The 17,546-nt window shown below is 37.5% G+C and overlaps 1 protein-coding gene across 2 annotated transcripts in view; it reads right to left on the bottom strand.

Annotated features, from left to right (window-relative positions):
* LOC116568657 (solute carrier family 13 member 1) overlaps window positions 1-17,546 on the bottom strand; it is a 323,245-nt gene that overhangs the window by 35,523 nt on the left and 270,176 nt on the right. For both annotated transcript variants that reach the window (XM_032304209.1, XM_032304211.1), the window contains 5 exons: window positions 12,370-12,489; window positions 7,854-7,952; window positions 7,343-7,444; window positions 4,144-4,250; window positions 1,494-1,603 (listed from right to left, as the gene is read on the bottom strand). In XM_032304209.1, coding sequence (XP_032160100.1) covers window positions 1,494-1,603; window positions 4,144-4,250; window positions 7,343-7,444; window positions 7,854-7,952; window positions 12,370-12,489 — 538 coding nt within the window. The remainder of the gene's footprint in view (window positions 1-1,493; window positions 1,604-4,143; window positions 4,251-7,342; window positions 7,445-7,853; window positions 7,953-12,369; window positions 12,490-17,546) is intronic.

Below are 17,546 nucleotides of genomic sequence, written 5' to 3'. Positions count from 1 at the left end.
CCACCACACCTCTCTCTCACTGTCCTTTTTACTTTGATGACTGAATAAGGAAATGGAACAGCTATGACCTTTAAGTGTTTCACAGAAGGCTATGAAATACAGAAATGAGAGGTTTTTAATGAGTCAAAGAGTAAAAAATTTTCATGGACTTTTTGAGAGGATACTTTTCTTCTAAAGAGTCCTACAGTGACTTTCAAGTGACAAAGGCCTCCCTAGACTTGACCTTTTTATAAACTGGGTAGAGGATAGGCCAAAGAAATAGCAACTTTATTCCTCACGGTAGTTTCATTTCTCCCTAAAATTGGACATAATATAATATTAGCCATAGTTATGTAAAATCCTCTCTGGACTTCATTCAATAAACATGTACAAAGTACCTTTAATGTACTTAATATGCAACAGAGTTTTTTTTTTTTTTCTTGGTATTTGACAGAGAGAGAGACAGCAAGAGGGGGAACAAGCACGGGGAGTGGGAGAGGGAGAAGCAGGCTTCCTGCTGGGCAGGGAGCCTGATGCAGAGCTTGAACCCAGGACCCCGGATCATGACCTGAGCCAAAGGCAGACACTTAACGACTGAGTCACCCAGGCTCTCCCGAATATGTAATAAATAACTAAGTAATAAAGTACTGTTTTTTCTTACTCTCTTTCTTTGACAGCCTTAGGGCTATCCTATATTGAAGCAGACCTATTGAGTAGGTCTGTGACCTACTCAAATTTGTCATGAAAGGGGCAGCTGGGTGGCTCAGTGGTTTAAAGCTTCTGCCTTTGGCTCAGGTCGTGGTTCCAGGGTCCTGGGATCAAGCCCTGCATTGGGCTCTCTGCTCAGCAGGGAGCCTGCTTCCACCTCTCTCTCTGCCTGCCTCTCTGCCTACTTGAACTGCCTACTTGTGTACTCTGCCTGGCAAATGAATAAATAAAATCTTTAAAAAATTTCATCATGAAATAAGGATAAAGTTATGAACAAAATGTTTTGCTAGGAATCATTGTATGTATGATCTTTATAGATCTTTTTTTCTTACTTAGCTAATTTTCTAATAGCTAAGCTAAGAATTCTATTCTTTGGGGCATCTGGGTGTCTCAGTCAGTTAACAGTCTGACTCTTGATTTTGGCTCCGGTCATGATCTTAGGGTCGGGCTCTGCACTCAGCATATTGCTGTTTGCAAATCTCTCTCTCTCTCCCTCTCTGCTCCTCCTGGCCTACCCCACGCTTACTTTCTCTCTGTCTCTTGAAAAACAGCGTGAGAGAATTCTAATCTTCTTTGCTTTATTCCTTTTGCCATATTGGGGCAGCATTTAAAAAAATGATGTTTTATGCCTACAGCCTGTAAAAATTATTAAACTCACTTCATCTGTGTAGTATAATTAATGCATGGCTATTGAAATCTGCATCATTAAAATGATAGGCTAAAGTTGAATATACCAAAGCTTGAATATCTCCTGTTCTTTTGAAAATTCTAGTTAATTGTTAAATGTCTTAGGCACAGAGTATTACCTCACAGCCATCTGCCAAGGCAAACCCTCCACCAACAAGAATGGCTATATCCCAGGGCATGAATGACTGGAATTCTTTCCAAGTAATCAGTGGTGAATAATCAAAAGCAACTGCAAAAACACAAGTCCTGTAGTTTATATATTGCTTAAAATATGACAATATGACATTTTTCTCTATTATCCTAAATCACCATTTCATAAGAATTTTTTTGATATTCCTATATTGTTTATAGATAGGGAACTTGATTTAGACTTTGAGTAATTTCTACCAGGCTGAGATGGAACATTGTATTACAAAAATGTTTTTAAAAATGTCATAACTTGGAAAAATTCATTGGATCATAAAATAGAGTAAATTTAGATAGGTTATAACATTGTCATTTATAAAGCCACTCATTCATTCATTCAAGCATTCATTCATTGCACTAACATCTTTGCCTCCCTCGGGCAACGCAGTGCGTCAGACTGTACCATTTTTTGCTATGCATAATGTAATGTGCCATTGGTTCTAATATCAGTATAATATTATAATTTTATTCACTAGTATTTACTTGAATATTGCTTTTTTCCCCCAAATCATGAGGAGGGTCATAATAGATTCATCAGGATTTCAGTTTAAAATCAAAGTTCAGATTAAATAATTTAATTATCATTCATAAAACTCTTAAAATTCTTATAAATCAATTATCATAAAGATTTCTCTTGATAGTTGGGTCATAATGGCTCATTTGATTTATTGAGAAGAAACATTTAACATTTAACATTTGTGTGTAACAAGCAGCCTTCTACATGGTATGATTTTAGGGTTACTAATAAGATTTTTTCCTATTTCCTTCCCCCAAACCTAAGCCAAGCCTACAATCACCATTGTTGAAAATTTTGCTATTCTTACTTGAATTAAGGCATATATCCTGTTAAAATATAAACATCTCTGAAATCTACCTCTCATGTAAAACTTAACATGTAATGTCTTATTTTTCATTTTTAAACCTAGTGTGGATGAGTTTATCAGGGAGAATAAGAGTTGAAGAATGAGAAGAGAGAGAATGGTGGAAGGGGGTATGCGGTCCAAGTGCAGGCTGCCCCAAGGTGGGCCACTTTGGCATGAACATTATTGTGAGTTAAAAGCAATCAAAATCAAAACCCAGAAGATTCAGAAAAAGCTCTTGGCCTACCCCTCAACTACCTGCTTGTACCAGGAAGAGAGAGGGATTAATAAAGATTTTTCTTTACCTAAGAAACTTAACTGCATAATTAGGCACCCTTTGTTTTCCAAATGTCTCCTTTTGCCTTCCCACTAATGGTCTTTCTTCTCTTTGTATCCTCAGACCCTTACCCCTCTTCTTAGCTCATATAAGAGTGATATTGCTTCATTGTCTTTGGAACTTCCATGTCTGTGTGGATTCCCTGTATGTACACTACTATATTTTACTTTCTACCATTAATCCGTCTTATGTCAACTTGATTCTTAGTCCAGCAAGAAGGGTCTTGAAGGGCAAAGAAAATTCTTTCTCCCCAACAAAAGCAAAGTTCTTTCTGAGAGTGGGATTCAGATGTGGGAGCCAGGAAATTTAAGCCAAGCATTGGTTCTTCAACAGTTGCCACTGACAGGCCTTAGGGCTTTGACTGCAATGGTCAATGTCCTCAGAGTCTCATAGAAATTATTTCTCTGTACTTTTATATCTCCTTATAACACTTTGAGATATCCTAATTTCAAGTAATGAACAAAAGGCATTTTATCAATGTTATGTTATTTACATATGTCATGTCCTAGATATCTGACTCACTAGTCATTTATTAATTTGGACTCAGGAAGTCAGATGTGCCAACCCAACTGCATGAATCCCAGTTCCATCCAAGTGAAAAAAGGAAAAAAAGAGAGAAATAAAAGAAAACCCAACAATAAAAAAAAAAAAACCCATAACTCTACTAGACTATTTCTAAACAATTTTAAACTATTTGTCCCACAATAACAGCATAGGAATCTGACTACCCAAAACAAGCTGTATTAGTATAAAGCACAGATATGAACGAATCCTATGATTTAAAAGTTTGTGTGTATTAGGAGAAGGAGCGTATGTTTACATAAACATACTTTTTGTCCATGTATTACAAAGACAAGGAATGCTCACCCTGAATACCTTGTCTTTCATTTGTGACACTAAATTCTGGCTAAGTGTGGGTTTGATTTGCATTCTCTCCAGGATTACTATGAGGCTGTAAATGCTCATTCTCTTGAAACTCCTCACCTTTTTAGATCCTCAGCATTTATTACCAAGGGCTCATCATGAAGTGTGACTTCCAAGTTCCCGTTCCTATGTTTGCCAATAGTAAGATTAATTCTGATTATGGCAGGGAAAGTGGGCTTATTGTGGACCACATAGTGTCACTTGAAGTGGAATTCTAACCATGGTGCGTAATGAAATCTACTTCTCACTTCTGCCAAGTAAGATGATCCTTCTTGTAGGGGGAGGACATGTGCTAGTTGAATAAGGGTTGTAGTGTGCACACAGGGCATCCTAAGCCAGGAGCTGTGTGAGTATGTCCATTCCTTCTGTTCTAAGTGCTAATTGAAACCAACTGAATTTTGTAATTTTTGCAGAAGTTTTGTAATTCTGTCAAATTGATTCAGAATTAAAATAATACTCAACCAATTTCTCCTGTAGGTGTAGTTTTAGTCAATCTCTTAGCTGGGATAAGAAAGAATAGGATTCCTATAAGTAAGGCAACAGTTGAATCTGTAGCAAATCCAGGATACCTGAAAAAGGACAGATGTGTACATTAAAAAATGGCATCAAAATTTGTATGAACTGAACAGCAATTGACTATGCTATTGGCCTACAAGTAGTAGTTATGGTACAGGTTAGTTATTCTGGATAATATGTCCTAAAATCTATGGATTTTCAACCAAATTTCCAACCAAGCTAAAAATCTCAGACCATGTTCCTGTTGTTTCCATATATGTCTCCTTATTTTCAAAACCATGAATACATATACTGACATACTAGCCCTACATGGCAAACTTCTTTTTAGGTAAAGCTTAAGGATTTGGTAAACAATTTTTTCTTTGTATTATTTCTTTTCATTATACTGGCAGAGAATTGAGGCAAAAACAATTACTAGACTAGGCAAAGCCCTAAATAATTGTTGTGTAACATCCTACTATTGAATTGTGGCAAGGAAAGGGTGTTTCTGGAGTCTTCTAAAACTCTTCTCTAAATTATAAAAAGAAGTTGATCTGTTTTTTGTTTTTTTTTAAGATATAACATCTGCTACTGTGATTATAGGGCCCAGCCATATCATATAAATGAAATCAACCCATTTAATGCTTTGCACCCTATGAAACTCAATCAAGAATATTAATTATTAGAATGGTTCATGAGATGCTCATAAATGATTGTTATACAAATTAAGAGTGATTCAGGAACAGATGGGGTCTTAGAATCACCAGGCCATTCCAGCAAGTAAGACAGGCTCCCAGAAGCCTCAATAGTTAAGAAGCACCTGGAAACCAGCTATAAATGAAACAGACATAAATAATTAGAACTCGGTTTTAAGATTCAGCAATATTAACTAGAATCTTTGTAGTCTTAGAAGCATGTGTACACCCTAGAGGTTATTTTGCTCCCTTGTAACTCAGTAATGTGTACATACTATAGACACTACTCTCTACTTCTGTGATTTACTTGAGCAGTCTAAATAATCAAGGAAGTGTATTATTTTATTCAATCTGACAATTTTATAAAGGAGTTTGTTTTCCTTAAATATGGATTTTGTTTATTTTTTGCTGAGCAAAAAGCTATCTTGGTATAATTTATTCAACAAACTTAACCAATATTTACTATTTTATTGCTCCTTATTGCTTTTATTTGAGTTGTAATTTTTTTATGGTATTTTTGCCAAATTAGGTCAGGGATCATATAATCTGATTTTGTTTTATATGAAAAGACACATTGAATTCAGTCCAGGTTCAAACAGATGGGATGAAAACATTAGGTGGTAGCTATAAATCTTGATATATCATTCTAGTTTTGGAAATTCTAAATGCTTAGAATCTCTATATTACAAATATATTCTACAGAAGATACTTTAAATAAAATCAAGCCATAAATGCTGAAGTAATTTTGTTCCAGAGACTTTTAAAACCATAATTATTTTATTATTAGTTTATTTTCATCTTATTTTTAGTTTATTATGAAAGAAGGCTGTCTCCATATTACAAAATATTAAGGTTACACAAATTTTATTTGCTCTCGCAATTTACGAATCAAAGTTGATCAGATTTGTATCCTCATACCACTTCTCTTAAACCTTTGTTCCTTCTCCCATTGTTTTCCCTCAGAATTCTAGGTAACACAAGCATCTGCCTATAGCAAATATACTCTGTTCTGCTGCAAGTGAAATATCTCCTGAATTATACTTTCCTTCTGTAAGGAATAGAAATTAGAAACTGATTATATTGAATTTTCTACTGGGCTTTCTTCCTGGTTTTTATTAGCTACTGTCTGATTTCATTGGTTTTTACACACTGGTGTTTAGAGAATGCTCTCCCTACCTAACATAATTGGAGTGGGATTTTAAAAAGGAAAATAATTACTTTATGTTGGCTTAGGACCTATTACAAAACTAAAAAGTAACACTCAAACTGTTAAATGATAGTTGGCTATGAATAATTTGCATTGAATAACTGGATGCTGCATTTTATTTAGACTTTTCAAAGGGAAAAGTCCTAGTTCCAAACAAAAAGTTGATCAACTGAAGCCGACCCTTTGAAATGTGCTACCATATCACATTGGTGCACTTGTGTGTTCACCAGGAATTTGCACACAGACTTTGCACCTTTAAAAAATGTTGTCAATGCCTACATAGCCATGAGGCCCTGGTTAAAGAAGAGAGGGAATTCTTTATTCCATGTAGGCAGAATACTTTGAACCCGAACAATTTTGGTTTCTGTCCCCACAAACATGGATTCTTGCTGTGGGATGTGAGACAGGAAGTCATCATCAGGGATCTGCTCAATCTAGGAACTCGAGTACTTCAGTGAAAAATGGATTAACAATACAAATTTCAAAACCAAAGTATTTATATTGATATGTAGGATGGTCCTTAATTTAGAAAAATCACACTATCATTATCCCCCTCACTTTATATGACTCAGCATGACTGCTGGTCTAGAAGACACTGTGAGATAAAATTAACTCAACCCAGCTTCTAAGATTAGTTTGTACAATCAGTCTTATTACTTACTCGGGAATTCCTTATTTACAAAGTAGGGGTAGGGACAGATTTATAGTGAACTAGTATAAAAATGAACATAATTAGAAAAAAAAAACAAGATAGTGAACTGAATAAAAAAATAAGTTGGCAAAAACTAAAGAACGTGAATCCGTATCAGGTTATTAACAAGGATAGAGTGGGATTTATCTCACATAATAAACATTTATATTACACTTAGGGAGAATGGCAGCACCATTGTTAAGTGCCATTATTCTCTTCATCTTACAGATGAAGAAACTGATTGGCAAGTGACTTGCCCAAAGTGGAAGAGCCAACCCAAGCACAGAACACGGCTTTCTGTTTGCATTCCTATTTATTTATTTATTTTTTAAGGATGGAAACAGCATTGTCTGAAGGAGCCTGACTTTTAGTTACAGTGTATATGATTATCTTATCTGAGGTCCTACCCTGGATTTCATTCCTTACCATTTTCCTTCCTGGGAAGATTACCATTAAACAAACTTTTCAATGGAAAGAAAGGAAAAGAATCCCATGCAATCTTTCAGAGTTATAGGAACCACTGAGGAGAGAAACAGAATAAAACAGGAAGGGTTGACAATACGGAATGCTTACTTGGGAAAAAGTGCAGACCAACCAGAAATAAACCCAGGATCTCGGCTAAACCACAGCAGAGCCATTACAATGAAGAGCACCAAGGTCACAATTTCCTGATACCTGTGGGAAAATTCCAATCCTTTTGTTTATCTTCTCAGTCAGGAAATTTGTAGAAACTCCCTGAGCTACTGGCAGAGCAATCTTAGCAGAACACTAAACACTAAAAACCAGATGATTCTGTGTCAGTAATTTGAGAGAATCTGCACAGTTAGAAAAAGACTTGACTCCTCTGTGGGTCTTTGGCTGCTTTTCATTCTATCTGGTAAATTTTAGTTAGACGAAAGTACTCATTTTGTTATGTTGAGTTATAGCTACAACAGTCAGCATGTTCAAGGCCCTTACCAGGTGTTCTAATACACTGCAGATGATTACGTGCATGTTTAGTTTTAAACAGATACTTGCAGTATAAGCAGCGTGTATCCGTGCGCGGGTGTGTTTGCCTGTACGCCTGTGTACGGGTGTGTCTTACCTCAGTGGCCCAAGTTTTTGGTATTCTTGTTTAATCACCTCAGCACAAGCTTTTTGTTTGGCGGTTTTGGTCTTGCCACATTTGAACATCTCCTTAAAACTGAAAAGAATAACAGAGCCTGTTAAGCAAAGAAGTCTCCCTTTATAGAAGAGATTTGTGTGAAAGCTTTATAAAATACTAACCTCCTTGCCAGTAACAGCAATCTGTGCATAATGCCTATACTTCTATCCCCTTCTTCGAATGTCCCCTCTCCCTTTTCCTGTTTGGCCTGGTTTGCTCCATTTTCAAGGGCTAATTTTTGTTCCATATTTTCACACCTCTTACCCTGATGTCTTCCAAGTCTGTTTGCACTATTGGAATTTTGCCACGTGTGGCTCATCTCCAATTGAACACTTTGTTATATACCTGATTGTTACAGATGTTCATTTCTTTATTGTCTATCTTGATAGTCAGTTGCTGCCCATGTGTAAGTTTTCTCTTGCTAGTTAGATAATGAGTTACTGGAGGGCAGGGCAGAGTCCCCGATGTTTGCTCTGGCACAGTAACTCTCGACATAGGCACATACTAGAAATACGTGACTCATCAACTCCACAGTACCTTGCTCAGATTGATGAGACAGCTGGTTGTCAGATCCATCAGTCTGCCCAGAATACACAGGACTCAAGCCACTAGGCAGAGTGGTCACTGGAGCAGAGAAGTCACATACACTACTCGTGAATGGAGTCTACACTAGATCTCTTAGAACGAAAACCAACTCTATTACTTTTTTTTTTTCAATTTCTTCGTCTCTTATGCCCTAATAGAATCCACTAGATAGTCTTCCATCTATTGTCAATACTAACTGCCAGTCTCTCTTTCTTTCAGAGGCTGCTTTATATATACCTTTCCCTTGTGACTAACTTTTCTTTCCTGAAGTCCAGGGTCTTCAAAAAAAAACTGTGTGTGTGTGTGTGTGTGTGTGTGTGTGTGTAGTACTGCTATAGGATTAGATTTTTAAAAATCCCTCCAGGGAATAAACAAATGAGCAAATGGTTCAATTCTTATGTTCTATCTTTTGGAATGTCTATAAGTAGCTCATTCAGATTACTTTATGTGTGGGTAAGGAAGGCATTTCTGAGTGTATATCCTAAGGAACTGAAATCTGGATCTGAAGAGATAACTGCACTCACATGTCTACTGCAACATGATTCGCTGTAGCCAAGATATGGGAACAACACAGATGCCCACTGACAAGTGGATAAAGAAAAAGTGGCAAAGAAAGAAAAGAAAAGGTGGTAAATACGTACAATGGACAATAACTTGGCCTTGAAGCAGGAAATCCTGCTGTTTATAACAACACAGATGGACTTGGAGGACATTATGCTAAGTGACATAAACCAGACACAGGAAAACAAATATTGTAAGATCTTATACATAGAGTCTAAAATAATCAAACACATGAAAACAGAGAGTAAAACAGTTGTTTCCCAGGAAATGGAAGGAGATGGAAATGGAGAGGTGTTTATCAAAGAGTACAAAGTTCCAGTTATAAAAAATAAGTTCTGGAAATCTACTGCTTAAAATAAGGCCTGTGATTAGCAACACTGTATTGTATACTTAAAAATTTACTCAGAGGGTTGGTCCTATGATAAGTGCTTTTACCATAAAAGGAAAAAAAAAAAAAACCTCAAAAAGCAAAGGGGGCAAGAGGAAACTTGGAAGGTGATGGAAAAGTTGATGGCCTTGGTTGATGGCCATGGATGATGGTTCATGAGCGTATATGTATCTCCAAACACATTAAGTTGTATACATTAAATATCTATGGTTTTTTGTATGCCAGTCATACATCAGTAAAAGCAGTTTTAGAAAAAGAAAGAATGCAGGATAATGCTGTCATGTAAAATTGTTGGACTAAACATGGATATATATGAGGGAGAAAATAGGAAGACTAAGGTGGTATGAATGTAGCTATCCCACAAAGACATTTGATTTACTTATTTTTTCTGTAGCCCTGCTACACAGACTTGTTCAAAGGAAGAGAGTTTCCCCAATTCTTAAGTCATCCATCCTACACATTCAAAATCATTCTCCTGTGCACACTCCAACCACTGAACATTAGATGGATGTTGTTATAGTTAGGATCCATGAAGTAATATTTAATTTTTGTAATCTCAACTAAAATACTGGCAAGTGCCAGTCTTGAAATTTTACCCCTTGTCACAATATAAATACTAGTATTATAAGAAACTGAGCCATGGACTACTTTGAGATCCTACTGTAGAACAGAAAAGTAGAATTAAAAAAATAGGTGAGTCTTGGGGCACCTGGGTGTCTCAGTAGGTTTAGCATCTGACTCTTGGGTCGTGATCTCAGGATCATGAGCTCGAGCCCCATATTGGGCTCTGTGCTGCTTGTGGAGCCTGCTGAAGATTCTTTCTCTCCTGCTGCCCCTCCCCCTGCTCCTTCTTCCTCCTTAAAAAATGTTTTCCACCTGGTAGACTGCACATGTACCTGGTCTCTTTGGTTGGGGATGATAAATAGTTAAATCGAAAGCCATGCTGGCTTTGCTACAAATGCAGGTTAATGCCCTCACAAAGGAACCGATGAAGCATATGACAACACTTCCAGCTCTTCATTTAAACAAGTTCGGGGCGCTGATAGATGAGCTTCTCCTTCCAGGTATGGTGGGGTCATTTACAGTGGGTGAGTTGACTGTGTTAACAGCCAACACACTAACCAGAATGTATGGCCGCCTGCCAGGCGAGTGGCTGATAATTTCTGTGTGTTGATCTAAAACCTCTGGAAGTGAAGACCCTGACTGGCTGAAATGGACACTGAAAAATTAGCCAGAGCGGTAAGCGGTGTAACCAATCTAACCAATCACCCACACAACAGGACTATTTAAGTATGCCACTGATCATGACTTATGGATTTACCTAATGTATGCACTTGGCAGGCTTTTTGATCTTATAGACAACACCTTTCAATCCATCTGCCCTTTATTTTCTTAATTTCTCCTTTATACGTGGTGGGCCATTTCAAAATAATGACCATGGTTGCTGACATTCTTTATAAGTCATTATATGTGGTGACAAAGAAGGAAACTGCTACGGGTCTGTGACTGGACGCTTCCTCCCTTAGCTGGGATTCTTGTCCTTTGCATCCTGCATTGCTACCTGTGCAACTGAATAGACCCCCGGAGGCCTGGATTTCCAGGAAGGGGCATTTAGTATGCAGCTGGCCTCTCCCCACTGATGCCCACCTGCCGAAGTCAGTGACATCCCACACATTTGCTTCAGCAGGAGGACTGCCACATGCTGCTCCCACAATCTGGACGAATGGATTTTTTTTTTTTTTTTTTTAAATCATCAGTACCATCTTCCCACTACTAACAAGACTGTGGCGGTTTTGGAGAAAAACCAGGAAGAGGAATGGAGAGGGAAGAATACCAGTCCTTAAATGACTCGGCGTGGAAAATTGGGGCCTGGGCATGGAATGCCACCTGCTCCCAGTGCTTTGCTTTTCTAAGGAAGTACATGTAGCTGACTTCAGTCTCACCTGCTTAGTAGATCTCCTGTTGTTTTGTTCATAGGTCCTTGAAATTATTTAACGAAAAGCCAATAAAGATGAATTTGAATTTGGTTTTTTCAGGAACAGATTCTCAGGGTTTGATCGATAGTCATTTCCCCTTTCTTTTTAGAGTATTGTAAATACTAAATATGTAAAGCTGCATTTTAGATTTTGCTGTGGAGCCCTTCATAATTTTAAATGCTGGCTGTCATTTATATCATTTAAGTAGCTCATCGGCAATTATGAGCTGCTTGCTTCTGTCTCAGCCAAGGCAATATTTGCAAATTCTCCTTGAATCCATATATTCGATGTTTTTCAGCTTGGACACATAAGTATTCGAGTTACAGAACTGGAAGTGATCTGACTGATCTTCCAGTTAAATTCCATCATTTTACAGTTGAAAACACCAAAACTGAGAAAGACCACTCATTGTGAGAAGCTACAACTTTGTCCCTGGTCTTCTGATTCCTAATCCAACATTCTTCCCACAGGGCACCCTCTCATGTCTTTATGTGATTTTTTTCCAAGGACATACCAGTTTTGGTGGTAGGATGAAGCAAGAATCTTGCATGTTATAGTTTAAAGTAACTAGATAACCAGATGAAATTCCCACATACAACCAAGAGGAGGGGCAAAACCTCTTGAAATTCCACTTTAACAAGCTCGACTGGGTCCTTATTATAATGAGTTCCTTCTGCCCTTCTGGCTGATTAATAAATTATTAGCTCAGGACTCAAAGGAGAATGAGATGGATTTGCTTTTTACAAACTCTCCTCCACAGCCCACATTGTTTAGATGATATTCTAGCTTATCCTTAAAATATGTGCTCATGTGTGGCAGTTTTGTGAGCAACAGAAATGCAGAAAGTCCATGTGCATGAAACAGGTCAAAGAGCAGTGGGTGAGCAGCTGAGACGTGGGAACCGAAACACCTTTATTTATCTGATTAACATGCAATATTTACTTACTTGAATCCTAGGAAAAGCCACTGAAGCCAGATCCAGGACAATAACAGAATAATAACAGCAGCCGGGAAGGAGAGCATAAACCATGATCCAAAGTTAATGCAATGACAGTCAGGGTAGCGCCTGTGTAAAAAGACAGAAAAGTGTGCTTGGGAGCGTGCAGGTGTGACCCCTCCTGCCGGTCCGTGGGCGGCAACAGTTCACATCCTTCCCGGGGCTCCCAGGCGACAGGGAAGACGTGGGACCTTCTCCTCCTGGGGTATAGCGTTTGGCTTTACCTCTTACCTTTTGTCCTGATTCTGTAACTAATAATTGTTGCTCTTCCCATACAAGCAAGAGTGTCTCTGCTGTGATTTTTGTTCCTTTGTTCGATCTGTAAGGAAGAGCTTGGGAAAGCTAACCCAGTGCCCGACACTCACTGAATGCACCAGAAGTGGGAGTGCATGGGTACGCGTGCCTCTCGTTAGCTCTCAAAGTATCAGTATGTGAGTGGGGCGAGCCGAGCGGACATGGGAGCAGGTGAAAATGAACTTCACGGACCTGAATGTCGGCCAGCACTTCACAATGGTAGCTGGCACTGTAGGGACCCTGATCCAACCATGTTGTCTCCTATAGCTGTTTTCCCTCTGTTTCCTCTGCCTTGAAGAAACTGTAACCCATCTTACCAGGCATACACTAGCCTTTTCTTCTTAGAATTTAGACAGGGCTTTGAGGCTGAGTCAAATGGAACAAATCTGGACCAGATAAAAACAATTAAAAGTTTTTCTCCTAGTTATTTTCAGGTTTTTGGCCCACATAATCACAAAACAATAACAAAAAAATTGGGGGGCGGGGGTCAGAGACAAGCAGGTTTTTTCTGGTGACCTCACATTTGTGTTTCCAAAATGTAGTATAAATTCCAAATAAATTCTTATATAGTTATCTATTTTATGACAGAAGAGGGAAAAACAAGAAACTTGAAAAACATGTGTCCTTGATTTTTTTCTTCACACAATGACACAAAAACAGAGCTGGAACTTTGGAAAGTTCAGAAAATACACAGAAGCAATAAAAACATCATTAACATATTTTAATTATTTTTGAAATTACAAAATATAAAGAAATTTATAGAAATGATAGATTTTAAATTCTTGTTCTATTTGAATTTACATTCAAATTTATTTTTGAATTTACATTTGAAACTCTATTTGAATTTACATTTACAATCAATGTAAATAAATGAAATGTTTCATGCTACATGCATCAACATAAGCCACATTTTTGTACTTTATAAATTGTTTCTCCTTCTATTTTAGGATGGTTGCTAAGTAATGCAAAGAGTTTTAAAAAATAATGGGTTTTTAAAACTCTAGATTTCCAATGTTTTCTACAAATTTCCTTGAGGTTATAAGAAGCTGTGGGTACTAGAGTTATCATTAGCAAGTTGAGGATGATTATTATCTACCACAAGAAGATCCAGAGCTTAGCTTACATATTATGCAATTAGAAATGACAAATGATGAATAAGATGTGCTTGAGAATGCAGAGAATTGATGAATGGAAAAATGCTTTATCATGCCCATCAGCTTCTACTGAGAGTTGCTCACTTAAAAAAAAAAAAAAAAGTTTGTTGTTTTCAGTTGGAAAATGCAATAAGGAGGAAATGCTTAAGCTTACTTCCCATCAAGTTATTAGACTTGGATTACAAGTTGATGACCTGTGTTACTCTGTTCAACCTAACGGCATTTAGAAATGTTACTAGAATTAGGGTCAAAACAGTACCCTAAGTCCAATTTCATTTTTCACCATCTGTGGCTCATACCTTGAGATCAGGCTATGTTGTTCTTTCCACCCAACCCTGTAAAATTTGTTTAACTGAAGAAGGGTTTCTTAGAATTTTTGCCTGGAGGAATAGTTCATTTAGGAAAATGAAAGCCTGAAAAAGCAAAATTCTGTTTTGTTTTTGTTTCTTTCTTTAGCAAGGATGTGAATACCACATAGGACAGTGGCCTCCATGATCATAACCTTTATAATAATATCTGCGTGAATATTTCAAATGATAATGGAATGAACGGCATACTGTGAGGTATTAGTTTCACGTTTTTTCCCCCACTTCCTCATAACTTCTATAAGTGAAGTTACTACAAATATCTTCCTAAAGTAAATATAGAATTCTTCCATCATGAACCATGTTAAGTACAATTAATAGCGTATTTTTGGATGTATACCATGTATCAGGCACTCTTCTAGACATTGGGGATATAGTGGTGAATTAGATGGATGTGGCCCAGGCTCTCATAAAGTTTACTTTTAAATGAGGAGCACAGGCAGTAAATAGGTAAGCATAAAAAGAATCAGAAAATATAACAAAATAATGTAATAGAAAGTTACTAGAACAAAGGAGAAATTTTAGAGTGTGGTTAAAGAGGATAATATTGGAAATGAGATCTAAATGGCAAGAAGGAATAGGTCATGTAAATAACTGGGAAACAGCATTCCAGAGGAAGTGGCAAGTACAAAGGCCCTGGGGTAGGAATAAGTGTAGAATGTTTGAGGATAAGAAGGCCAGTGTGGCTGTGGGTAGTGAGCTAAAGTTAGTGACTTGAAATAAAGTCTAAGAAGTAGCCAGTAGGGGTCAGATCACATAAAAACTTGCAAGCCATCAGAAGGAATTTGAATTTTGTACAAATGCAATTACAGGTAATTGGAACATAGTAAATAAGTTAGTGACATGATCTAATTTAAAGTCTACATAAATTTGTGATTTACATAAAACATACTGCTTAGATGGATCCTTAGGATTGAAGGCAACAAGAGCGGAAGCCAAGGGGTGATAGGCCGAATTCCAAGATGACCCCTTAGATTTCTGCCCCTGGTATACATTTCTTGTGTAATCCTTTCTCCTTCTGTGTGGGTAGAATTTATGAATATGGTGAGATTTCATTCCTGTGATGAGGTTCTTTTATGGAAAAAGTGCAGGGACTTTGCAGCGGTCACCAAGGTCCCCATTATAATAGACTTTGAGTTATTTAAAAGGGAGAGTTGGATAAACCCGAGTTAATCAAGTGAGCCTTTAAATGGCAGCCTTTCCTGCTGGCCTGAAGAAGTGAGCTTTCATGTAGCCAGAGAAGGGACTAAGCAACAAGGATCTAGGCATAGCCTCTAGAAGCTGAGGGTGACTCCCTGCCAAATAAATGGGCAATAAAATGGGCACCTTGGTAATTCAACCACAGGGAGCTGAATTCAACAACCTGAATGATCTTGGAATAGAGCATGGACTTTCTGTGGAGATTTGAAGGCCAGCTGCCACCTTGATTTCAGCCTGGTAAGATCCTAAGCAAGGATCTTGGAGATAAGCTTGGTCTAGAAATCCTCACCCACGGAAATTATGAGGTCATAAATTCATGCTGTTTTAAGCCACTAAGTTAATGGTAATTTGTAAAGCAGTAAAACAAATACACAAGGAGATTTATTAGAAGACAAAGTTTGGCAGAGGAGTGGGGGTAGAATAGAGTAGGAAGTAGAGTAAATTTTAGCTGAAGTCAGATTGGTAGCAGTGAAGATGAAGAGAGGACTATTAATTTTAAATATTTTGGGGACAAAATGTGGAGAAATGGGGGACTAAGTGCCATTTCTTGAAGTCTGAGAGAAGAACAGATTGGAAGACTGGTAAGTGAGTCGTGGGTCAAAACACTGCAAAGGGCATGTTAATCCGAGATGTCCCTTAGGTTTCCAAGTGGTCATGTTGGACAGGGAGTTAGATAAGTGAGTTTGGAATTGAGAGCAGACAGCAGGTTAGAGACATAAAATAGGTAGTTACCAACATTTGGTGATATTATAAACCACAGAAATGGGTGCAAAAATTTCAGGAGAAAATGGAGATAAGAGAAAAGGGAGTGCACCTTGGGGCATCTAAGTTTTAGAGGTCAGGCAGAGGTTTAGGTATGAGCAGATGAGCTAAGCACATTTAATGCTAACACAAATTCTGTGAGGAAAGCATTATATTTCCATTTTACACAGGAAGATACGAAGTCTCAGAAGGTTAAATGGATTGTTCAAGGTCACAGATTGTACAGTCAAGCACAATTTTTACCCCAGGAGGAGTATTTAAAATACGTCTTTTCATTAAAGCCCAGTGTCCTCAACTCTGGTCCTCAGGTGAAAATAGAAAGTTCCATGTACATGTGAAATATCCACAAGACAGGGTACAAAATATCCATAAGTCAGGTACAAAAAAAAAAAAAGACATTTTAGAACACTATTGAAATGATTTCACCATAATATAGACGTGCTTTGACCTGAAGCATGTGGGCCCTGTCATTATTGAAGCTCAGGAAGATAGTCTTGTTAGAGCTCTTATGCCCAACAACAAAATGATGATAGCACTGATACTAATGAAATACACAGAAGTGGCCTTAAAAGAATTTATGTAGTTGTGGAAATTTACAGCTTTGAAATCAATCTTGGCCTTGAGAGCACTATAAGCTGTGTCCACACTGATTATAGTCCTTTTGATTAATGACTGCCTTGATTATTTCTGAGTCAAAGCCACTTTTCAGTTTTGTATTTGTGTATTTGCAGACGTTTCTTTTCAAATATTAACTACTTGTTGTTCATGAGCCAAGCTTATATTTTTAATAGCAATAGCAAAAGCAGGATCAGCAGCAACAGCAGCTAGCGTTACTGACATCTTCTTAGGTGCCAGGTCCTCTTGCTAAGAGCCTTGCGTGCATTATCCCATTTAATCCTCACAATAATAGTTCTAGTATTGCCCCATTTTGCAGATGTTCACAGAAATTAAGCTAATAATTGGAAAGACTGAAATCTGAGCCAAGGTCTGAGTCCAAACTCTGCAATACTCACATTTCTTCTATAGTATTTGCCAGAGAAATTATTTCTGAGAAATAATAATTGCTCTTCTCTCCAGAGGAAAATCATGGTAACTTTTGAGGGTAGCTATTGCTAGGTAACTGGCTTACCTTCTCCTTGCATAATTAGCCAAGAAGAGAGGTTACAAAGGTGGGCTTTGAACATAGGGCATCTATGAGCACATTTATTTTACCATTTCTTAGTTTGTGAACACAGAACAGTTATAATTTAACACATAATTAGTAAGAGTGACTGTGATCATTATTGATAATAAAACTACCTTCCATGATCTTTGTATACCCATATATTTCACAGCTGATACCCACAAGCTG

The sequence above is a fragment of the Mustela erminea genome, chromosome 11 (genome assembly GCF_009829155.1).
Source record: "Mustela erminea isolate mMusErm1 chromosome 11, mMusErm1.Pri, whole genome shotgun sequence".
NCBI lineage: Eukaryota > Metazoa > Chordata > Mammalia > Carnivora > Mustelidae > Mustela > Mustela erminea.
This window is presented reverse-complemented; position numbering and strand designations above follow the sequence as displayed.